The 26355-nt window shown below is 40.1% G+C and overlaps 1 protein-coding gene across 1 annotated transcript; it reads right to left on the bottom strand.

Moving 5' to 3' along the window:
* Positions 1-1402: 1402 nt before the first annotated feature.
* pgbd5 (piggyBac transposable element derived 5) lies at positions 1403-26214 on the bottom strand. Its single transcript, XM_061039990.1, has 7 exons — positions 25529-26214; positions 19488-19918; positions 14500-14634; positions 10865-11039; positions 8668-8865; positions 7308-7413; positions 1403-6778 (listed from the first exon to the last, which is right to left on the bottom strand). The coding sequence occupies exons 1-7, from the start codon at positions 25887-25889 to the stop codon at positions 6583-6585; spliced, it is 1602 nt and encodes a 533-aa protein (XP_060895973.1). The 5' UTR covers positions 25890-26214; the 3' UTR covers positions 1403-6582.
* Between the last annotated feature and the right edge of the window lie 141 nt (positions 26215-26355).

The raw sequence follows: 26355 nt of genomic DNA, 5'->3' as shown, positions 1-26355 counted from the left end.
TGTCTATTATTATACAGGCCTTTTCTTCTCTGAAAGCACATTATGAGGTTTTGACAGACTTCTAACAATAATTCATGTCTTGCATGACGGTTAACCACGACTGGATATGATGATCATAGTCTGGAGTATTTCTTTTTTTCTAATTCCTTTTACATGTAATGACTTTGAAAATAAGTTTAGCTCCTTAGGTGTGATTTGTGAGGACTGTCTGTGTGAGGTCATGTTTTTGTCATCATTTATAAATCTGACTGTCTGTGTGTAATGTACGTGATAAAGAACCAAAAAAAACACAACAAACAATGTGCACAAACACTTGGATATTCCTTTGCTTCTCTATGCAATCTAAGTTAAAAATAAATCACAATTCCTACAGGTGCACCAAACCCGGGACACCTATTAGACTATTGTGATTGCAAGATGTTTGCGCATCAACGCTTTAACGTGAGTGAAAAGCAGGACAGAACCCAGTGAGTGTAAGCTGGTAAACAGCAATCACGATTGACACACAAATGAGGTGACGCCTGAGAAACGAGTTCAGGCAGAAAACTTGAGCTGCACTGATATGCGTCATTATCCACATTCACCTGACAACACCTCCTTCCAGTGAGCTGTCAATTTATGATGCAAGATTTTCCAGATTTCCTCTCTCTCCGTCTACTGCGCTGTCTCAGCCCCACCACCACCACCTCACCATCCACCTGTAGGCTCTGGGGGTGTCTGTCTGTCTGTCAGTCTGTCTGTCTGTCCGCCTGCCCGTCTATCTAACCATTTATCTACTGTAATGTAATTTTTCATTACAGAGGGGAGGCGGTTAAAACTGGAGAAAAACAGCTGAATAAAAGTCTCAACTCCATTCTGAGAAGTTAATGAACACTAACATTAAGCACCAAATGTTAAAGCTAATGTGGAAAGATATTGTTCTGCAGATAAAAATCTTCTAATCATGGAGATGCAGAAAAAGCAGCGTCTCTTACACGTACCATGATGCAACTTTGACCCTAGATTTGCCATTCATTGTTAAATATGGGCCTCGTTTTCGACAGGTGAAATAATCTTCACATCTTTGATTGAGCACCAACATGTGGCAAGTTTTAATGAGGACACATTTACACGACGACCTTGTACAACTCATCAACCTTTTACACAAACCGTATGAAGTTATTTGGTCCTGCATACAGCAGTTATTTTACACACTTTATTCCACCAAACGTTTAGATTGCATGCACATACACACATCGTCCATCCTGCAGCCACAGTTACAGAACACAAGTGAAATAGTTCGACCACTTGTTAAAGTTAAAGCCTGCGATTGGTGACTTGTAACATGTATATTTCTGACATTTTATTGAAAATATGTGAACTTGTTTGTTTTTTTTTCCAGTGGTACAACTTCTGCAGCATATGACCTTAAAAGATGACTGTTTATTTGATGAGCTGTCAACAACACCAACAAACATAAGCCTGCTATCACTTTTACACAGGGTTTTCTTAGCACCTGATAAGGTTATAGAAGTACATTAGTGTGTGTTGATTATTCCAGTTAGTGAACATTTTTTACAGCAGTTAGTCATGAAGCCCTGAGGTCAGCCATTGTTCATGTTTTTAACACATCCACAGGTAAATCTCTTTACTCACTCTTATGTCTCACTTTCCAAACATAGACACAGACATGTGTGACGCTCTGTAAAGAGATGGCACACGAGTACATACAGCACGCCACACATGAACAATATCTCCTACAGCACTGCATGTCATTACCACAACATAACCAACAGTCAGGGTGATTTATTCTTGTGTATGTTTGCAGCAATTCAAAGACTTTTTGACGGGTGAGAGCTTTTTTCTACCTTGCATGGTATGTTGCACCTTCCATTCTGCCTTTGTTAACTCCCATGAGCACGTCTGACATTAACGAGTGAGCCTCATCAACATATCTGATGTCTCTGCTGCGAGAAAAGGAGATTGAAACTGAGGGAAACTCTATAGTTTTAGTAGTTTACCAATGTTAACAAATAAAAATAAAAAATCCATAACAGATTTCTCTCATGACCTAATTCTTTAGATTATGTATCCTTGGGTAAAGAAGCTTTAGTTGGACCTTGAGATGCTATCGAGATGTTACAACGAATAGCATATGAGGTGAGTCACCACAGCAACGGCAAAGATGTACAGGGCTGTCTTAAACATTTTCCGCTTTCTACACTCTGCAGGAGAGGTGACACATTTATGTCTCCAGATTCAGAACAGACGTTTGAATATACAAGTCTTGGTCTTGAATTCCACCTTCTAGTTTTTCCCTGTGAATCCATGAAAAAATAAAATAGAAGAAAAGGCCCTGGAGAGATGTCTGACTCATTGCTGATCAATGAAGCTGGCTGGGCAGAAATATTGAAAGAGTGATTTCTTTTTTTAAATCACTTCAGAGATCCACTCTTGAGATATAAAAATGAAGCCACCTTTCCGATCTATTTGTGTTTCAAAGCAACTTTCCTTTGAACTAAAAGAACAGAAGCATCATGGGAGAGAATCCTCTACCCTTTCTCTTCTTATCAGTGATAAAGAGGAGTCGACATGAAGCCACTCAGCTCTCACTCTGCAGTTGGAGTGATAAAAATATTACCATACGGGCAGTTAAACTTCAAATACTACCTCTTCTTTTCCTCTCTCACACTCATATATATATATAATTTGTTGCCAAGCTACTACTGCCTTGCAGTGTCCCTGGTGCTGATTCATGGTCTTAGCAGTGATAGAAGCACTAAGAAAAGATCTGAACACAGTTCATGGTGAGCGCCATCTTAAGGTGTGTGTGAGACGCCTAATTCAGAGCACCATGAGCTGCAGATTTAACGCCAATTTACAAATGCAGCCATCACAGAGGCTCATTTTTATACACCGTGAAGGGAACATTTCTGACGCAGTCTGGGATTCTTTTTTGGGGGTTTAAAGAGTTGGATTTATTTTCCTGGAGTACTCACTCTCTCTCTCTCTCCGCCTGCTTCATCTATTTCTGTTTCACTTTGTGATGACTGAATGTATATTCCTTAACTCTAAGGTTATCCAAGTGCAGACATTGTTTCCTCTGACCTTCAATGGATTTTTCTTACTGTTAAACAAAAAAACCTACTGTCAAGGTTTTTTTCTCAGTTACCATTGGCTTTCTCCAAAGTTGAACTATGTTGGCTGAGAAGGGAAAAACACATTGCTTAGGCCCAAAGATTTCCATGAATAGAAATAGTCTGCAAGTTCAGAAATGATGCAAATTTGAGAACATATGCAAGTACAAAATAAATGCATTTATGGAAACAGGCTGCAATTTAAAAAATCTTGTTGAGATAAATTGAGATGTAGCCAGTAGTGCCTGCAGGGGGCGACACTTCTTGGAACTGCATTTTAGTGAAATGTGTTTTTATAGAGAATAGTTGTATTTTTCAGCCAGGAGGAGAAGTTTTCCAAACCAAAAGGTGGTGACAAAGTCAGGCGGGGATGAATACAGCCAACAGAGGTCTGGCTCCTTTCATTCTGGGGATTCCTTCAACAAATCCCTGCTCATGTCTATGGAGACAGTAAGCCCAAATTGATGTCCAACATCCCTCTCTCTCCTCTCCCATCCTTGCCTTGTCCTATTCACCTCATCAGAGCAGCTGTTCACCTCTTGACTTCTCTAGTGTAACTCCCTGTTATCAAACTCTACGATCAATCACTGGTTGGTGACTTTTTGCAGCACTTTTTTTTTCATTTGCAGCGGCGTTCTGTTGATACATTTGTTTTGGACTTTTTACACATTTTTGAATTTGCACCTTTCTGAATTTGCAGCCCGTTTCTACAAATTACTGTGGGTCATTAGAGCGCTTTTCCCCTTGTAGGCAACCATGCTAAACAAATTCTTCTATCAAACACTTTGAAGTTTCACAGGAAGAAAGGTTAGTGCAACATTAAGTCGGTATGTAATGGGGATTCACCACCTAACAACACTGCAGGGTCGTACAAAGCAGGTTTGCTGCAACACATACATCTCTTTCTAAACATGTTGTTTTTTTCATTTTAAATTCTGTATTTAAACAATGCGTTTACAATGATATGACAGGCTAAGGGTGCCGCCTAATATAATTAGTGTTATTACAAGGTGAACAGTGATTAGACACGTGACAACAACATTCAGAGGTTCACACACGCCGGAGCAACAACAATAACAACAATGATGCTTTGGATTAGTGAAAAAGTTAAAAAAATCACAATCTTGAGTCTCAGTGACGGAGGGATTATGGAAGTACAGTCACAGTAATTTGTAAACAAAATATACACATACATACTGTACCATGTACTCTAAATCTAAGGTGGAAATCGTACTGTTTTGGTTATTAACTGTCAGTCACTTTTTTTGCTATAGTCCTTTTGATGATCTATTATTTACAGAACTTATCTATTCATATTTTCCATATTCTTTTGGGAGTAGTGTATACTATCATTGGCTTCAAAAAGAAACTAGAAGGATCATCTATTAAACATTTTTCTAACTTTACAATCTCCTCAAAGTGCCAGACTGTGATGGGGGAAAAAGTGCATGAGTCGTGCAAGCGAATCACACGATAACTCAAAACCTTCATCTTGCATACAGACCATGCTGACTGAGCGGGCACACATTAAAATCTTTCACTTTAAATCTTCACAACATGATTCCAGCATTACAACAACGAGCAAAGTGGACTGTGGAGGCAGCGTTAAAGCCACAGACAGCAGTGTGGTAGAGTGTTATAGTCTAGGGAGTGTATTTAAAAAAGATGAACCTGACCCCTTTTTATTCACACATCTACTGGCCGGACACCAGATGGCAGGTTTCAATCTGTTACTTGGCAAGAAATGTGCAGCAATATCCAAAACATGACAAAAAAAAATCTAGGAGATAGAAAGTAAAGTCATAAGTGTTACTGCATGCGCAAGTCCCCAGATAAAAAATATACAACTAACACATTTTTATGTCTGAAGATCCCAATGAGGAATTAAAATAAAGGTCAGCGCTGGAAAATCCAGACCTACTGTACATGTAAAAAGCCACTACTGATTCAGTCTTTACTTCCTGGGTATAAATCTTGCCAAGACATATTGTCCCAAGTCTGTGCCAACTGGCCCAGGTTTAACTTGTTGCTAAGCAACACCAGCTTATACTGGGCTTGCAATCAAAGGGATTTTAAGCGTGTTCTGCCCCGCAAAGCCAAAGTACAGTGAACAACACGAGTAATAAAAGAGAAATAAGACGAGTTCATCTGCTGATTAAATATTGGTTAGAGAGTAGGCTGTGGATGTGATTGTACTGTTTGATATGTTTTCATTAAAGGCCCTGAAAAACTGTTTCCTCAACATCACTATGATTGGTGTGATTTTGTAGATGAGCACATTTTCAGAAGACTTAGTTATTTTACATTGACTTTGTTTGTTTGTGTTTTTCTCTGGGCTTTTCAAAAGTGGCTTTCCAATTTGATGATTTTTGGTATAAAAAACAAGGCCAATTATTATTATTAACAAGTGCATTTGTCAAGATTTAGAAATATGTCCAAAATCTATTGAAAGTTGTAGGGTTGTGTGGTTCTTTACTTATGCTTTCTGATCAAAGCACAACTACACAAACTGATACAAGTAAGCTACACTTTAAAGTCTAAATTATTTATTTATTTATTTTTTATCTTTTAGTGATTTTTTTTAACCGTTACAGAGAAATACTCAAAAAATGGATATCCAGTTTAAAGGGCCTTTAAGTCTATTTTAAATAACTTTTCTAGGCTCTTTTTAAGTCGGAGGCTGTGAGTTGGTGGCAAAACGCCGGCTGTGGCTTTACGTCACCTGACAGTCCTTCTATAGCGCAAAACAATACACAGCATCACAACCCATCCTGGTCACAACAGCTGTACATGTACATCCTCAGGCTCAATGTCGCACACACAAATTGCAGGTCCACTTGCTAAATACACACACATACATACATACATACAAACATACATACATACATACATCAAGTTCTGAAAACCAACCTTGAGCAGAAATCATTTTCACACTGAACAACTGAACACCACAATCCGAATTCTTCATGCATGCATCGTGGGATCACACACCATAGTCCTGGTTTACTAAGCTGTGTTACAGGTGTTTTTGTAGAGCGTAGATATGGAGCTACATGGAGCCTTTTAGCCTCAAACGTACATCTTTGAACTCTCACACAGGAGACTCAGGCTCATATCAGTTACTTCACTCTGTGATAGGAGTTAAACTTGGAGCTGACATCATTTAAGGATGAACTTGTCCCTTTTTTTCATTGTTCCAACATTCTTCTCTTTCCTGATGAGAAATTCCTGCGTGTAGAGACGTTACAGGTGAGGCATGTGTGACCAGTCCCATGGCTCATGATTCTTGATGAGTAGTTACAGTACCACAGGGAACAACTAAATAGTAAGAGAGACATCAGCTTGGCACTGCCTTAGTATCGTCACATAGACACATTGCAGAGTCTGTACAGGAGTGTAAATGTGTGTATGCGTGGGGGGATTGTGTTTGTGTGTTAGTGTGTTCCTGCAGTCCTCGTCCTCCTCCTCACTGCGTGGGGGAGCAGTCGTCTAAATCCAGAAGCTCCCGGACCAGTCTTTCTCCAAACTGCGCTCGGCTGTAGCGTTTAACCGCGTAGGCGTCAGACATCTTGTAGAGGATGTACGCGTTGTTGATGGCGATGCTGATGCTCAGCCAGAACACCTGCTGCCACGTCTTGTTGGGTTTATGGAAGATGAAGTACCTATTGGAGAAAAACAGCTTCTTACACCAGGGTTTTCAATCAAAGATTTTATAGAGAACAAGTGCACCGAGCCATCTCCAATGTATATTATATTCTTTAAGACAGACTATTATACTTCTCCTGGTAACAAGCATCAAAAACTGTAAAAAGAACCACAACTTTCTCCATTTTTTCATAATGCTCATGAGTCAGTTGCATTTAAAATGTTATCATAAGGCTGTTTTTGTGGAGTACAGTGGTGTCACATTATGCATCAATAGGACTAAAAATGCAAAACCCAGAGGTTGAACGGTACTTTTTCTTAAAAGTGGACCTACAGTGATGCATTACTCATCCAAAAGGATGCAAATTGATTTACTGTCAACCAACTAATTGCTTTTCTGTAATTATTGAATGTCTTGAATGTCTGCTTGAGTGCTTTCATTTCACTGACACATTCTTTCTTCTAGCTCAACTCTTCACCATGAACCCACAGCAATAAAGCACGTTTAAAGTCACAAATGATCCGTTTGTGAATCGTTTTACATACTTGCTGTACTTGTCGTCGTATTTGCAGATGTAGCTGAGATGCGCTGCAAAGGCCTCAACAGCCAAGGGACATGGGATCTCGCCACTTTTCCTCTTTATGATCATACCTGCCACAAACCCAACACAGAACAAACTATGAGTGAGAGACATACAGCAGAGGAACAAGGTCCCACTCAAAGGACTCACTGTCTCCAGAGTCTGTGTTCCCATGACCGAGAACCAGACACAGGAGAGGATCATTGTTACTATTTATGTTTTTAGCTGGTCTTTCAATCTTTGGGTCCCTGGGGGGGCTGAGACAACAGAAAGTCTGGCTTTTCAACAGAAAGAAAAGCACAGGTGTGCTAATAAAAAAAGGAGATGGCTCTTTACATTTAATTCTGTGTGAGCTAAGAGCCAGCAGACAAAATATCAGGGTCCTTAGACATGTATATGGACGCAGCAGTTAGTGTTAGTAGTTCTTGACTGTCATTTGTCTTTGATTAAGATCTTTTTTTAACAAAGTCAAACATGTCAGCTGCTCTGGGAACCTTAAGATGGATTTACTGTGAAGTTATAAAAGTATGCTTCATTTGATATCTACCACACCAAGTTAAAAAAAATAGCTGTGAAAGAAATCCAGACTTCTGTTATCATGGGGTCCGGGCCTCCAGGGAGGAGGCTTTGTCTGCTCTGAGGTTGTTAGAATTAGACTTACTAACTAAAATCATGATTACGATCTTACTGGATAGTTTTAACAAATGTATTTTGGTTAGTATTCCTATTATGTTGAAGTTTTATAAATGAAAACAATTAAAATGTATGTTCATTTCTTGACAACAATGGATCACTTTTTTCCCCAGTGTGGGTCCTGGAGGGGGGGGGCTCATCAGGGGTCTCCCAGGAAAAAAGGTTAGGAGCCATTTAATAAAAAAAACTAACTGAATGTAACTGTGTAGGCTAAAAAGGATGTGTTTTTCAGTTCCCAGTGAGTCAGTGCAATAAAATTACACTCATAACAATCACTACGTGGTTTCATTAAACACTGGGACAAAAAATGATGTTGTTGAATTAAATATTTGTTTCGATTTTGTGTAGTGAACTTTCCACACACACACACACACACACACACACACACACACACACACACACACACGTATGCACATTTGGATTCATATAGAAGCTCTCACTCATTTCCCCTCACATGAATGTGCAGATTTCCCCTGCTAATAAGCTAACCGTATTTTTGAAAAACTGTCAGAGTAAAGGCAGACCCAAAAATATGAGGGCGATATTTCCTTTAATTATACATTTCTCCACCTGATGATCGAATGCATGTTTAATAAACTTAACACGAAGAGTTGAAGTGCTTGATAGTGTACCTTGTTTTGTGGGGGCATAGCCGTTGGTGAGGAACCTGAAGTGTCCCTTGTTGTACCAGCTGATCAGTGACATGCTGCCCTTCATCATCACTCGGGATTGGCCACGCTGTGCTGGCGTGGCTCCGCAGACCAGCATGCTTTGGGGTAAACCGGTACAATCGCTCTTCCTGGTGCTCAGCAGACCACAGCAGTAGATGTCTGGAGGGAAACAAATACAAAGGAACGCTTACATTTATATTCAAATCTGCTACAGAGACATTCTAGTAATACAGAATAAACTGTAAATAGCCAACTGTATTAACCAACAAATAAGTGATGATTAGGTCAATCAACAAGCGATCAACACTACAATGATCAGCAACAATTGGGCTCAGGTAGCGTAGTGGCAAGTGAACCATACACAGAGACTGTGGTCCTCCAAGCGGGCGGCTTGGGTTCAAATCCGACCTGTTGCTCCTCTTCAACATGTCATTCCCCACTCTCTTTCTCTCTCTGTTTCTGGCTATATCCACCGTCCTATCACTCTAATAAAGGAACAACGAGCCCAAAAACCTTTTTTAAAAAAAGGATTTTTAAATAAAAAAATGCAAGAATTGTCTGGTTAAAGCTCCTGAAATTTAAACATTTGCTTCTTTTATGAGCTGCTGATTTTGCAAATTCAGTTCTCTTTTGGACTTTTGAATATTTCAACTCAAGCTTTGGGAAAATGCATTGGTCATTTCTTTACAACTGTGTGAAGTTTATAGGTTTCATTTTGATTCTAATGAATCATTATGAGTCATGTTTGAGGCCAGAAACTCCCTGATTCCAGTCACTCATATGTTTATTTTCCTTTGGTGCTGTTGATTTGACAAATGAAGCCCTTTGATGAAACCTCATTGGGCTTTTGGAAATAGCGAGAGGCAATTTTTACCCTGTTCTGACATTTTATGGAACAAATGATTGATCCAGCAAATAACTGTAAGTTAGTTGTGTTAATGACAGCCCTCGTTTCATCCTAGTCTGCAGAGACTCTTTTTCATGAATTCATGGTGGTTTTCTTACATTCTGCCTCAGATGTGAGCCTCTGTTTCTCTTCCTCAGCTGTACTGTTTCTCTTCATTTGTCGTCTTCATCTTATCTTTTTTTTCAGTTTTCAACCCATTTCATTTCTTGATTTCCTACATGGGTGAGCAGCGGTGAAACAATCATGTGGCTGACTGCTGCTAGTTTTTGAACGCTCTCAATTTGGAGAGTGATTTCAATCACCAGTTTGTGTGTGTGTGTGTGTGTGTGTGTGTGTGTGTGTGTGTGTGTGTGTGTGTGTCCACAGTGAGTTCAGCTTAATTAACTTACTTAACTAATCCAGCCTAATAAATTTGAAAGAAAACTCTCAAACAATTCCTTCATGAAGCTCAGCTCTGAATATTTTTCTGTCTGAATGCCTTATAGTAGCTTCATCTAATAAGGATGACAGAATATTGATTATATCTCCACTTGTTTGTCTTGACTTGGAGGACTGAAGATCTGTCTGGTTGAGTTTTCAACTGCTCAATTTAGTTAAAAAGCTTTTGTGAGAGCTGACGGCTAAAAAACTGCAGATTAAATCATCAAATGAGCCTGATTTGTTCAGTTGCTTTTTTTCGTCTTCTGCTTTTCAATCACATTGTGAGTCTTTTGTGCCATCTGGACACTGGCTGAAATCTGCTATTAATAGATTACAAAGAAGAAGAAGAGGTCACAGAGGAGAAAATAAATGTGGCTCAGCCTAACAACAGAATCAAGCTTTTATAATTAAAGATAAGTTTGGCATTATGAGATCTGTGGAAAACAGCATCAAATTTCCATTTTCTTTTGCATCAGATATTTAAGAATAAAGGATGTGCTTTTAAAGGGGAGGCAACAAAACCCTCGTCAGAGTCTGAAACTTAGACGGACGCAGAAGAAGACAATGAGCCTTTCTAACAGCACAATGTAGGGCTGTGAAGTCTCATTAGAAGGTAAACAGCCTGTCGTCCTCTCTGTGCCGTTTAGCCTGAGGACGCTTTCACCACAACATGATTAAACATAATAAATAATGCAAAAACAGAGACAGCGATAGCATGAGGAGAGAGATTACAATCTGCACATCAAACTACAAATGAAAGGGAGTGGACAAGAGATGAGATAAGAAAAAGATGGATGAAGGAAAGGTGGTTTATGAGACTTGATCGTGTACCTTGTTTGCTGAATTCGGTGAAGAGGCCGAGGCTGGTGATGGACGGCCCCGTGAAGATGATGGTGTTCTTTCCAGAGATGTTCTGGCAGAGCTGCTTGGCCACCAGGCTGTGGAGCTGAGGCTTATTCTTCAAGGTGGCCAGACTGTCTGTACCCTCCTTAAGATGGACCGAGACCTGCAGAGTGGGAGGAAAAAGACATTTAGATGAATCACATATACGTCAAGAAAACTTTATTTCAGTTTGCCTAAAAGCCCCATTTTACTGTCTGCGTCATTAAAAAACTGTGAAGCTTCTGTATAAATCTAAACCCTTTTAGTGGGTGATCATTCATCAACGTGTTTATTGGATCACACAAAGAAGTACAAGAAGATACTAAAAATATATTTTCCCAGAGAAAAGGTGATGAGGATGTAGAAATCAAGATGAAACTGGACGCAGAAATGTTTTTAACATTTTCACATGACAGTATTTAAAATTCTGTATAAAAGGGAGTGAAATGTATATTACATCTTGGTGGCTTGAAGGCTAGACTTGCACTATCACATTTTACATTAAAGAGTCCATTGTGAGTCTATGTGTTAGGCGACCATTGAACCCATCATCTCTATTGCAGAGTGTTGACAAAACAAGGACTCCAACAAATCCACAGAGGCAAATTCCTGTGTTTTATTTTTTTCAAGTCGGACTAAAAAAAAAAAAAAAACTTTTGAAATGACTCATGTCAACATAACGTTTATTTGGAAAGCTGCAAAGCTTTCTATGTTTCTAAAACTATTGTTGGTAAGTGCAGCGGGGTCACCATATATGGAAATAAGACAACCTGATGAAGACGTTTTCAGATGCCTGAAAGTTTAATAAGGTCGATTCAGTATCCTATATTTCAATAGTTTCTTTTGTTACAGTTTTGCAGGATGGTATTACGGTAAAAAGAAATGGTAAATGGTGTCTGTGGCAGCTGCGTGTAATGTGCTCGCCATGGTGTCATCTGTGGAGTGAAACCAAGCAGGCGCGCAGGAAGTGGAGGGTTAACCCCAGTCTTATAACCATGAATCGTCTGTCAGGATTTGCCGACCTTAAACATCCTCACTATGAGCAAAGGCGGGGATCTTTGATGCCCCCTCTCTTGCTCTCTCTCTCTCTCTCTCTCTCTCAGTCTCTCTCGTCCCCCTTTTACTTTCATCTCTTCCCTGTAATACTCCTAAACAATTTAGTGATCTGTCCTGATCTGCTGGTCTGCTTCAAAGCAGACCGAACCGTGCTTTATGGCTCTGCACGCTGCTATGTGAAGCCCTTCAGGATACAAATCTCAAAAGAAATAACTAGGGCTTGTCTTCCATAGAAAGCCATTATCACATATGTACAAACTGAAGTGTACACCCACCAACAGCCCGGTGTCCTTCTTCAGCACTTACATTTCTGCAGTTGTTCACGAGCTGAACGGCATCAGCCTGATTAGCTGGCATCTACGGCAAGCTTTCAGCTATCACACTAAGTGGTCAATCCATTCCTGTTTGTATGGTGTGTGTGTGTGGGTGTGTGTGTGTGTGTGTGTGTGTGTGTTTGCGCGTGTGTGTGTGTGTGTGTGTGTCTGTGTGTGTGCGTGTGTCTGTGTGTGTGTGCGTGTGTGTTTGTGTAGCACTAGCTAATGGAATCTCATTGATTTGCTCCATTAACTTGTTTTATTTCTTAGATTTTTTTCTTTCCCTCGACACAATTCATTTCGAGAGAGAGGATCTTATTTCAGAACCCCCCCCCCCCCCACACACACACACACACACACACACAGTGTGCTGGGGACTGTAAAATACTGAGTGACTGCCAAACGTCCGTCCACAGTCACTGTGAAAGAAAATGATGTCATACTGTGTGTTTAATGTACGAGATAAGGAAACAGGGCTTTAATATCAGTCTGTGGTGCTTCTTACACACTATCTGTTTTATAAAGTTGATCAGGGATTACATCCAAAATGATGTAAAGCTGGATTCTTCAGTTCAATCAATTGATACAAAGCAACAACTCCAGAAGAAGGAAATGTTCAAATTGAAATTCAAATCATGGTTTGTCCTCTCTTCACTAATGTCATTCTGGACATCTTCCAGGCTGAAGATGGAAACCCTTTGTCTGCAGCAGTCTTTTATCAGAGATTTATCTATCCACAGTATTTAAACTGAAAGGACATTTTTAAACAAAGGTTATACAAAGTTTCTAAAAAAAAAACTCGATAGAGTTTGTCATGGATACGTAAGTAATTGCAAGTATACTTTACTGACATGTTTTCATTTTTTGATATCATGACAGCATTTGATGCTTTTGATGCTTTTAGCTAGAACAACATGGATGATCCAAGTTTGTAGTGCTACCTGCAAACTTAAGTGTAAATCACTTTGCTCATTTTAATCTTTCATGTCAGTTCAGTTTCGGGATTCATCGTCACAGAACGAGGCTATAAAGTTCGATCTTTTCAATTACTCTGAATATTTTTCTGAGCTAAGTGTTTGCATCGATGTTCAGTGTCACTTCAGAACATTTCAGTGCTGTTTCTGACTCTCTTCAGTTTCTGGTTCAAGCCAACACACCTCTGCAGATCCTATGTATTAAGTTTACTACTACAGCAGCCACTTAAATGCAACAGGAAATTCACTATGATTGTAGCCGTTGCATCTGTAATTTTCTTTTTCTTCAGGATAGCAGTTCACACAGTATCTGTGTATGGTGGCTGGAGGGCTAGAAGTCCAGCACAGTATCAGTTTACAGACATACTGGAATAAGAAATCACTCCAACAACCTGCTTTATGGTTTACAGTTTTGTGCTTCGATCCCAGTTTGCTGGATATCCAGTCCCACACATACTGGGCAGTAGAAAAGAGGTTGCTTTCAATTTGCGGCCACAGATTTTATAAAACAAACAAAATTAAAATAAAAAAAGCACAACCTCTCGCAGTTGTGGTTTTTAATGTTTTGTCCTCTGTCCACTGCAGCGGCCAGAGTTGGACAGGTCTGTGTGGCAGTCCTCCTGCAGTGCTGGGCTCTGGTTAAGTGGCAGTGTTATATAATCAAACGACGTAGGAGTGGCAGGTTGCATTAAGGCCAAGGTTGTTAGTGAGCAGAGCAGGTTCGCCTACTGATGTGATGACTCAGATATAATCTACTCTAACACAAGATTACAAATAATCTGACAAAATCAAAATGATTTTTCATCAGTCCTTAAAAGCAAACCTTCTGTTTTCTGTTCTGTAAAGCCCACCAAGATTCTTGATGAATTCTTGAAATTGGATTATTTTATTTAAAGCGTCTGCAAGTAATGTGCTGAATACAAAATGAGGAAGAAATTGGCAACCTGAGAATGAGATCCAGAAACCAGGGAAGATCAAAGTCTGATGTTTTATCAAAAGGCTTTTTTGACTTCAGGCAGAAAAATTATACAACTTTCATGTACAATATTAGATTTCTGCCTCAAGCTTTTATAGGTTGAAATGAGGATTTTAACCCTTAAAGTAATAGTATCCAGAAAAACCTTTCTTTTCCAGCTTTGAGACCTGAAAGAAACGTGATTGTGATCACTTGCTTATTCCCACATTCTACTTTCTTTTCAGTAACAACTACACTAAAAAGCTGACTGAAGTGCGCTGCTACCTGACAGATGAATCCAGTGGAGGTGCACTGTCGAACCCAGAGGCTGAACTTCCTCTTCTTCCTCTTCCTCAGCTCTCTCTCTGTACAGGTGGTGATGAACACTGGATCCTCGTCTATCAAAGGCTCATGGAGAACCTGGAAACACACACACACACACACACACACACACACACACACAGACCGTGTTACTGTACATGTGAATTTGTCTTTTTTATATAACCATGTCACAAGTACAAGCTGTAAGAATAGTTGGCCTTAACAAAGGAGAAAACTGTACTTTCCTGTGAGAGACACAAGTGAGGCTGTGAATGATGTAACATAACAGCTTCGTGTTACGAGAGAAAAGGCAGCCAAACACAAATCTGTACAAGTCTTCTTGCGTTTGAAGGTGATACAACAGTGAGAACAATCTGTTTCAGACAGAAATACAATCTAAAAATGTGCAGCTTTATCTGTAAAAAGAGAGGAAAAACCCTGTTCCTATGTCAGTTTCACTCTTTTCTATTCTTTCTATCATTGTAATTTAGTTTTCTAATGTTTCTCCCTTCAGAATGTCTTTCTCTCCTCTTTTGAGAGTGGCTAGATCATTTGTCATGAGCACAAAAACAAACAACTAAGTGAAGACAATGCTTTCATTTTCTTTGCTACTCTCTTCTAACTTCACACTCGTGAAAATAAACAAATAAAAAATACATGAAAAATTTAACCAGCTAGACACTAACTTCTTCCTAAAAGGCAGAAAAATATTTCCTTAGATGTTTTTACACTGAAGTGTGAATTTTGAATAATGCATTATATTCAATGGCACCCATAGAGAAATATTTGTGACAAAGAAGTTATACACACACATCAGTGGTTCTGCCATATGCTGAGCATGTTGTTGATTGATTCAAATGTAAATATGATGGAACATGAATGCATAAAGAAGCATAACAGAGACACACTTTTAGGTCATGTGCATGCTTCAAAACATTCTCCATCCAAACAAACACTACAGATTAAATCTGAATCATTTAAATCAATCAAATGATGAGTCCATTGTCTGCAAATTAATCTGCCCTTGCATCAATAAATTAGTAATCATTTTAGTGGTTTAAGCCAAAAAGAAAGCGACTTTGTTCCAGCTTCCAAAATAAAATAAAAACTTTCTTTTTTCCCATGATGTGACACTGCATGAATATCTGAAGTGAGAACAGAGAAGTTCCTGCAGCCACAGTGTGCAGTACAACATGATGGTGATATTTATATTATTCCATCATGTGGTTGATCATGTCGCTAGAAATGTCAGAATATTCCAAGAGTGGGGTGAAGCACGTCATCTTCCTCTTGTACGTTTTTTCCACAACGTCTGCTCTCTTTCTCTAAATAGATGATGGGTCGGATCAGATTCTGAGGATTAGTGTCTCAGTGGGGGATTAAAGAGTGTATTACAACAGGTAGACATTCACAAACCAAACACAAACAAACAGAGGCCTTAACAGAAAACACACACACACACACACACGCACACATCAAACCGAATATTTTCAGATTTTGTTTTTTCTTGGACGATTAAACCAGTTGAAAAACACCTCAAACCTGGCCAAATATTTATCAGAGATGCTAACAACCACACGACAAATATTTGCATTTCCAATTTGCTTTCCCGTCCTCTGGAGTCTTCCTCTCCTCCTCCTCCATCGACCGCATGGCTCCACAGTGATTTGACTAAAGCTGATGTATGCAGCAACCAACAGCTCTCCTGCTCCACGACAGAGAGCAACAAGTCATTTCCAAGTCAAATATTGAGTTGTGGATTAAACAAGTTGAAAATTAATGAGGCTATTTAGCCTTTAGATGGATGACATCACCCAACCCATAATAGCCTTTTAAGAGATATTTCATCCTGTAGATGCCTCATTAGCACGGCAGTATACTGCCTTATCCTATCAACTGAGGACAAGGTGGTTACATCTGCACACGGGGGCTCCGTGTAAATCATTTGCATGGCTTCACTTATCCTGTATCGGACAGAGAGGGGAAGACAATCTGTCAATGCACTTGCTGGCTGTCTGCAGTGGTTGTTCTATGACGACTGGACCAATCATGCTCTGAAAGATTTGAACCTTGTAAATCAATACTAAACAGTGTCAACAGACTGGAAAAGTGCCAGACAGACACAGACAATGTGGAGCATGGCTGTCAGAAGGTGCTGACATAACCCGGCGTTAACATTCAGCAGTGTCATGGTGACATGATAGCACCTATACTCTTACATTGACATTAACAAATACAGGTTAAATAACGCCAAGTGGCAGATAAAACCAGCTCACAAAGGCTCCTGTTCTTTTTCAACAACCATAACCCTCTATTGGTTATTTCTTGGCAGTAAAAAGTAGGAAAAAAATGTTGTGATGATTAATCGATTAGTTGGAACTGTAGGAAATATACTACATCTACTTATGACAGTCACAATGGCCATTTAAAAAAAGAGAAACTTGTTTGCCCCTGCCTTGTAAACAAGATTTTTTTCTGGTTTTCTTTTCAAATATCACACAAAATATTGTTGCGTTTTGGACTGTAGGTACTAAATAAGTCAACTTGTGCTTTTGAAATTTGCAATGGCATTGTCTATTTTCAGACATCTAATTGACTGCATTAATACTTCATTAATTAAGAATACTAACAGATGTATTGATGACTAAACTCACTGTCATCTGCAGCCTCAACAAAATGTGTCAGCTCTCTACTTCCTTCTGCTTTTCACAGTAAAATGACAGATAACATTTCCATCATCGGTGGAGCAACAGATTCGGTCTGTGCCACTCTCACTATCTGGGCCCGCTCTCTACCCCCGGCACAGAAAACCAACAGACAAGACAAACTGGCCTAGATACACACAAACCCTGCCACTGCTAATAACACACACACACACACACACACACAGAAGCTGTCTGAAAGCTGGTGTGCCCTCAATGTTTCAGTCGAGTCATTTTTAGATCTAGAGCTCTAATGTGAAACCACAGTTCAACAAACCTTTTATTGCTGTTCAAGGAAATTTATGCAACAAATTTTATTCCCATCTGTTTTGACAGGTAATATTACTGCGTAGAAAGGGTTAGGCTGATATGAGGCTGGGGTTGCTGTTTAAGGCGTGTATTCCCAAATGCATCACAGCACTGACATCATCTTTCACATTGAAGATGATGTTATAGCAGTCAAACCGAAGACGGCAATTTAATCATCTACTTCCCAGAAAGCCATTAATTTTTAAGAGCTCAACATCAGCTGCAGGGGTGTTTCCAGATCCCACAAGAATATGATTAGCCACCCCTGGTGCTCTCCTCCTAACCAGCTTCTGAATAAGCATAAGTTAATATAATCAATGAGAAAAGCTTAGTATAGTTACCTTCTTAAAGGAGATATATAATGCGGATGCATATTTAAATACATACATATCATTTTACGATGTTGGATGTCCATATTAAACCTCAGCAAAGTTTTTTTAAACACAAGATACACAGTTGTTGCTATAATCCCATAACGTGGTTTCCTGCCGCTCTGAACGAGGTGTAACGAGGACTCTGCGAGACTTGGCCGAAACCTGATGCCAGGTTCTCCAACGTATTAGAGCAAAGCATAGGGCAAGGTTGTAGGATATGCCGGGTGCCCTATGCAATGGGGAGAGGGGCCTTAAAGAGACAGCAGCTGAAATGAACCGTTTCAGGTGGATGCTGATATGAGTGATTTTACTGACACCAGTAAAATCAATGATTTTACTGACACCAGTAAAATTAGATAAATAAGGAGGTTTATGAGCTACACATCTCCCAATGCTACTCAATAAGTGTCCCAGACTGACAAAATTAAAGGTGAAAGTGAGTATAATAGATCTCCTTTAAGGTTATTTATTGTGCGACTTTACCATTTCTTGTGTCAGAGGAAAGTTAAAATTAAACTTCAAGGAAGACAGACAATCAGGAGCAAATGACATGATGCGATTTGTTTTTTCTTCCATCAATTCCTAGAACTCTCTGCTATTAATCGTACTCACATTTCATGCTTTGTTCTCATCAGGTAGAGGACACGGAAAAACAATCATGAGTGATTGCTGTTGTCTCTCTGTGCTCAAGAAGAGCACCTTTTTTTCTAGTTTGCTTTTTTTTTGTCATCACATCTAAACAATACAGTAATCAAGTGGGACAATCGCATCACAATAACAATGCAGAGGTTCTGATTAGGTTTATCAGACGTGACTTCAATCAGGCTATGTGTTTGTGAATGCTTTGATCGTTTCATTGCTGCTGTTCATCTGGATACGAAAGTAAAGTAGGAGTTGAATAAACTCTTGCCCACCCAAAATAGAGTTGCAAGGCTGGCGCTCTACTGCCCCAGTTGCATTAATGTAGATCTAATGCATTCAGTGAAACAAGTTGAAGTAAGGCTTCTGGAGGGGAAGTCTGTGAAAAAACCCAAGTGCTTTACTAAAAAATACTTGCTGTGTAGAGGCTTTGCAAGAGTCTTAAAAGTGCTATTAGTTAGTCCCCCTCAGTTCAGAGCAAATTCCTTTACATTTTATATAAGTGGGAAAATCCTCAGATACTATTTTAAAGATAAATTAATACCTAATAGTAAAACAGTATCTGCACGACCTGATAGCTAAGAAAACCACTTTGGCATCTTTTTGTCCTATATCTAAACCTAAAATGATTTTGTCTTTGATTTACTTGTGAAGAAGATTTTCTACTTTTAAAAGTCCTTGGAAATACTGAAGTTCATGAGAGATAATTGAAGGTGTAATTCTAAATGTCAATTGAGCTGTTCAATCATGACCTTTGAAGAACAAGTGAGAACTGGGTGTGAACTTAACAAAAAGAAAAGAAAAGTCAGTTTATAAAAAAAAATCAGTCGGAGAATACTGATATCTGTTTGTATTTGTAGCACCAAGCTGACATAAAATACAAGCTTATCTAGGGAGACACTGCAGGGCTGTGGAACGGTGTACATACCTGTGTCTGTGAAGGCCTGAAGGTGCATCCAAACGACTGCTGCAGCGAGTCCAGGAAGGGCTGGATTTTATACAGGCCCTGATTGCTTCCCTGTGACGGCCGGAAAGCAACAATGTGGAAGTACTTTAGGATCTTCTCAAAACGTGCCTGGCTCATCTTCAAGGCGATGCTCCGGTTGCTGAAGAAACCCGAGCTCCAGATGCTGAGTACGGACTCACAGCGGTGCACACTTGTGGAGGTGACAAAGCCCAGGAAAGCCTTGATCTCTTGGGCTGTGACGGGACGCCAGACTTCATCCGAGCCGAAGCGCTCCTGGAACTTTTTGGCGTACATGTTAGTCTGAGTGACCATGTTTTGGATGCAGTTGTCTGGAACGAAGAGCTGGAAGAAGTCCAACGCAGTGGCGGTGGCCGGCATCTTCTGAGCCGGGCCTGGATGAGGACATGACGAGGAAAAAAAGTGTGAGAATCACAAGCAGATTGACGGATAGAGAGTCCCATATGGGCTAACTCAAAGCCAAACTGTCACTCTTTCCTGGTTCTTAAACTCTGGCAAGAGGCCTTCAATTTGATTGCTGGTAGAAAAAGATTCTTCTTTTGTCAGCGTACCAGATGATACATTTTGATTTCTTGAGCAGTCATAGTCAAGGCTGTGTGAGATGCATACAAACCATTTATTGCTAATGTAAACTACACTGCCATATCGTAATTACAGAGAGAACTAACAGAAGACAACCATTCATTGAGAAAGTCAGAATTGTCAGAAAAACATAGTACATTCACATTGCTGTGCTTTTTTCATGTCAAAGCCACAGCAGCTTTTAGAATGAATTTCACCAGCCCAAGGCAGCGGTTAGACTGTTTGTCAACACCACATGACAGCCACCCCTCTGAACATTGTCACTGTGACGTGTTCTTGATGCGTGTGGAAGGTTTAAGTGTCTTGATCCTTTAGTGTTACGACAGGCAATGACTGAAAATCAAGCTCTGATCTGAGAACGGATGCAGCATGCAGCCATGAATGAAAGGCACCTGATGCCTGTCAGCATTTCACAAACACACACAAAGTCTATTAAACATGGCAGACCTGTTATCCTTCAATAATTCTCAACAAGGGGTATTTGGTACTTAGTAAGAATATTGTGTTGTAGCTCAACTTTTTAGAAAAAAAAAAGAAATCAGCACTAAGTTAGCATAAACCATTAACTTAATGAAAATCATTCAAATGAAAAGGGTTAAAATAGGTAGCTAAAAATATGCACAAACTGTTAAAATAATCACTTAAAAGGGATAACTAAGTCTAGAAAGGCACAGGTTAACAGTTTAAATAAGGAAAAGGATAAACAGTAAAAAGTTATTTTAAATGTATTGTTACCTGAAAGTAATCACCATGGTGACAGCTATAGACAGTTAAAAATTAGCTTCAAGACATTAACTAACAAAAAGATCATATTGAAGTAATATGTATTTACAACTACAAATACAGATTTAAGTTAACAGGTAGCCTACCTATATGATTTGTAAATGAAAAGTAAACATTTAAAATGGTTAGCTTAAACGTTGCTTTAAGTAACTTTTTAAATGGCACGCTGGATCCTTAACATAGTGTGCTTCAATTTTTTTTTACAATTGTTAGCTGAGAAGTAACAGTTGAGAGTAAACTCAAAATAACAGATTAAAGGTTTAGCTTATAGTTACAAATCACAAAGTTTGAAGTTACAATATAAAAGGCAACAGAACACCAGTTAAACAGTTAGCTTAAAGTAAGAGTTTAGATTGTTAGCTTAAAACGTATCACTCAAAAGAGATAGCTCAAAGAAACAGATTAAAGGGTTAGCTTAAAGCAAGCGTTAGGAAAAGGCTTGCTTTAAGAAACAGTTTAAAAGGTTAGCTTAGAGGTAGCAATGAAACTAGCTAGCTTGAAGCAACAGTAAAAGTGGTAAGCATATCATATCTTTCACATATTACTGTATGTCAGAATATTATTAGTGTCTGTAAACCTTGTGACTTCCTGTCTATCCTATATCCTAAACCTATTTTCATGTATTGTAACCTATGTATTGACACTTATAATTTACATTTTACCTCCTTTTTAAAAGCTCTCTGCCTTTTAGGTATCACATTGAAGTCAATCATTCAATACACAATGCAGTGACTGTGATTGCTGAGTTTGTGCTAGTTAATTAAGAGATTTACTCAAAAGGTCGTTGGGTCCCAGAGAGGGAATTTAGACAGAGAGTTAAAAACTGTAGGCTTAATTGAACAACACTATTCCTTTATCTCTGAACAGCACAGAACAAGGTTTCATATTTCTCTCGAGCCTTTTTCAGTGTTTGGCTGCCTGTTAGCAAAATAATGTTCTTTTACTTCAGTATTTAAATGTAAAATGAAAGATAACAAGTATGACACTTGAACCTTAACTGTTAAAGCTAGATGTGGAGGAGAGCAAGAAAAGAGAAATCACAAACCGAGGAGAGTAGAAGGACGCTCACAACACTCATTTTTGCAGCCAAGCTAGCAAAATTTGTTGGAGCACAGCTATTCACTCATTTGCATACAATTAGAAAAAAGCTGAAAGTCAAATCCAGTGTGACTTCCTTGGAGCAGACTTAAAATCGATTAAAACATCATAGATTCAGATAGGATCTCCACCTAGGCGAAATGATTCATCTTCAGTACATTTCAAAGGGAAGCCAAAAATACAACCTAAGGATGATTTTTATGGCAAATTGGATTATGTTTGTTCCGTACATTTTTCTTTATAGTTCATCTTGAGTTGAGCCTGAATCACTCTGACAAACATTTACATATTAATATTGGCTGCTATTTTTCCAAGAAGCTTTAAAATCTCAATTTCCAATGTAACTCATTGCAAAACTGCACATACAGTAAGATAAAATTCAGACAGAAGTATAATCTGCATCTGGAGCTTTAATAACCATGGATTTAACAAAAGGAGATTAAAGTGTTTGTGGGGGTTGGGGGTTAACCATTTATGTAGACAAAACATGCCTTATGCTTAATTATTTAGCAGAATTTACACAAGAGCACCTAGACATACAGTATGTGCACTTTCTGGCTGTCTTCTCAGAGATATCCTTGTCTAAAAGACTAAAAAAGAACCCAGAATAGCTGATTAGCAACATTAAGAAACAACATAAGAAAATGTTTGTTTTTTTCTTAAAAACCGATGCAGGCGTAGTTGAACAGGATGCTATGATTTTGCGGCGTCATTCAACGGCCCACTATGGAGGCCGTAAGTTATTTTGCCTTTTTCTGTATTTCTATTTCTTATTTCCAAATGTCTCTGCAATGAAATGAGGCAAAATGCAGAGAAGACAAACTTTGAGAAATACACGTACAGTGAGATTAACCAACATATGGGCAGCACCAGTAATCTATCAGACATGTCCAGCAAAGCGAATGAATAAATAACTCTTTAATTCCTTCCAACATCACAATAAGGTGGTTATATAATCTGAGATGTGGATGTATGCTTCGTAATCCTCACCCTGGTCCTATATTTCTGCCTCGTCCCCGCTTGCACTACAGGGGGTGTTCTTAGGTAAACCATTTGCAAGCCCAATATGGTTTCCAGCTACCGCTCCCTGTTTGAAAACCTATTGCTGCTGTAACTGTACAAAAACCCCATAACACAATCAAGTCGGAATATTTGGGAGTTGACTTGATGCTTTCTGATGGAGGCTGATGATTTATGTACGGGGTGCACAGTCTCCAAGGAGTGGAGCTGTCACTTCAACACTGTGTCAGCACTGCCACTGCTTAAAAGTAAGACACATAGAGGGAGAGAGGAGTGGACAGGAAGACAGACGGACAGGTAACAAGAAGACAGCCAGACAGGTTTGCCGAGAGCCAGACAGAGAAAATCCAGAGTGTGCATGATCAAAATATCACTGATAATATTTCCACCACGGACCGACTTAATGGAAACCTCATCAAGCTTAAGCAGCTTCTCATCCCTTGCTATTAAAAGAAGTGGAGAGACATATTTATGTAGATATGCTGGTGCTCAGGATCTTTCACTCTTGAGGCAGATTAAATCAGAGTTCGCTCTTAAAGCCTTGAAGTGCGATTACGCTCCCTGGCAGTTCTGCGTCCATCCAGTCGCGCAGCTCTTAATCATCACAACCCTGATGCGGATGGCAGGACCACACCCACACTGACTGAGCTTGTGCAAACAGGAGCTAACTGTATCTTCAGATCCAGACCAGACTGTACAAAGCAGACAGACACACACACACACACCTGCTGCCTCTCCATCTTAAATCAACAGAGCAAATAAAACCAACAATCTAATAGAGTGGGACAGCACAGAATATACACAGTAAGTAAGGGAGTATCCTATGAGCTTTCGCTCATCAAACTCCTTATAGGACACCAGCTCCACTCAGTTTGGTTCAGATTATTTTGGATAAGTAAAATAGGCTAAACTCCTTATCTGAACTCTGTGCAGGATACCGAAGTTAGCTTGATATTGGGGTTAATGGAAACTTCTTCAAATCCAGAATAAGGACAGGGGTAAATAAAGTCATTTCAGATATTTTTTTGGTGTCCTGCTAAGTAATCTTGCTATCAGTGATGATCGCCATATCTGCTCTTTTTTTTTTAAACATTCCAGTGTAGCCAGCAATGCTTGGTTATTCAGAGATAGAGTACATCCAGGCAAAAACTTACTTGGTTGTGCGTATTCATTGTGTAAAGTAAGACTTGCAACTTGACAAGCAAAAATAGAGAGTTTGGAGACATCTATTGAACAATTGCTAGCTGCTTCTGTGTTCAGATGTCTAGTGATAAATGGTCATCATCAGACAATAGGTGATGGGTGCCGGTATAGCATTACATTCAATGTGCTCCACCTCTTTTGCTCTCCATACGGACAGTTTCCCTGTTTGAAAGCCAATGCTAGTGCACTACTCAGACTACAAACAGAAGCCTGAGTGCTTCTAACACCAAACAATCATATCCCTTTCCTACAAATTCTCTGATCATATGCACCTTCAAGGGTGTAACAGTGAAATATGTCACTGCAGAATGGCATTTCTACTATCACCTCTGCACCAGCTGGGAAGACGTAGAATAGATGGCAGAGGACGTAAAAAATGAAGATGGTACCTGACACAAGCCTGCACCAGAAACCAAAACCAGGCTCCCTGCTCCCTATTGTACTACTAAGTGATAAAGCTGTTCTGCAGTGACAGCGCTGACTGTTGGGGCACGTTTGGCAAGCAGAGGGTTAGAAACGGCACAAGAACAATTATTGAGAAGATGTTTGTTTTTTTTCCCAGACTGAGCCTTGTTCGTGCTTTCAAGCTGTCACGATTCACATGTGCAAGTGTCCCGTTTGCACACACACATCCATGGGAAGGTGTGCAACCCAAATCAGGGTGCTTAGAACATGCATCTACTGCCAAAGCAATTATGAGTTTTGTAAATGAACTTGGCGCAGGAGGACAAAAGCCAGCATGTTTGGATTTCTGCATGGATTCTCCATACAAATGATGTTATGCTCTGTGTGTGTGTGTGTGTGTGTGTGTGTGTGTGTGTGTGTGTGTGTGTGTGTGTGTGTGGGTGGGTGTGGGTGTGTGAATAAAACCAGAAGGGACAACATGCTGGTTCACTAAATTAAACAGCAGTATGTCTTCCAGCTCTGCCCTGCGACGAGAACACACACACACACACACACATCCACAGGAGAATGTGTACCAGAGCACCAAGGGGTGAAGTATCAAAGGCTAAGCGTTTGCTATTAACTTAATACAGCAATTACAGATGCACTGTCACGCTTCACTCTGTCATTCACGCATGCACAGGGAGGATGCACGCACACGCATATAGACAGAAATGCAAATGACAAAAGCAACCAGGTCTTCCAAAAATCAGCCTCGTGTTCTGTACAAACATGAGCCACAGAACCGTGGACGTGGATTGCACTATTTGTCCATCCATTCACCTCACACCACCCCTATTCTTCCCAGTAGCACGAATGACCTTACTCATCCTGTCGCCAGCATCACGTCTCACCGTATGTCTCTTTGTACGGCGGCACCGTGACATCCTGCAGAGTCTCCGTCCAGCCTTCCTCCTCCGCCTGACTCCGGGACAGCGCGCCCGGGGGACCGGCTCCACTACTCCCGCTGTGCCCACTCTCCTTGTCGCCTCGTTTTTGGTGGTGGTGGTGGTGGTGTTGGTGCTGCTGCTGATCTCCCTCGCCCGTTTCGGCCATGTAGTTATCGGAGTCGGAGTCTCCGGAGGTACTGTAGAAGGGATTGTCACTACTGTCGTCCCCGGACTCGCCGAACACGTCGTCGGATATCTGCAGGCTCTCGTACCGGGAGCGGGCCGCTTCCAGGAGAGACAGCGCCTTCCGCCCGCACTCCGCCATCTCTCTCTGTAGTGATGGTACTCTGCTCCCCCCCTTTTCACTCCCTACTTCTCACCCTTCCACAGCGGCTTGTGCAGTTGTCACGAACTAAAATCGTGATGTGGTTAAACCCTCCCCTAGCTTCAGTATGACTGAAATTCCTCTTGCTCTGCAGGTTCGGATGCAGAGCTCCGGCAGTCAGGAGAGTGTGGATCCGGAGAGCTGTCCGCTTCAAGGGTACTGAAATATTTCCGCCTCCTCGCTGTGTCTACAGCGCTGCGCACTGGGCAAAAATTATAGATAGTTGTAGCACAGCATCCGGGTTGAGATAACAGCGATTTCTACATAGCAGAGAGAAAATAGAGAAAGTAGTGACTGCTGCCGCATCACCTGACACCACAGCCTGCCCCAGTTGTCCAATAAAATGCATCTAATCTCATCCAACTAAGGGAGGAGCTGCTGCTGCTGGGAGATACTGGATTTAATG

This window comes from Labrus mixtus, chromosome 6, assembly GCF_963584025.1.
Source record: "Labrus mixtus chromosome 6, fLabMix1.1, whole genome shotgun sequence".
NCBI lineage: Eukaryota > Metazoa > Chordata > Actinopteri > Labriformes > Labridae > Labrus > Labrus mixtus.
This window is presented reverse-complemented; position numbering and strand designations above follow the sequence as displayed.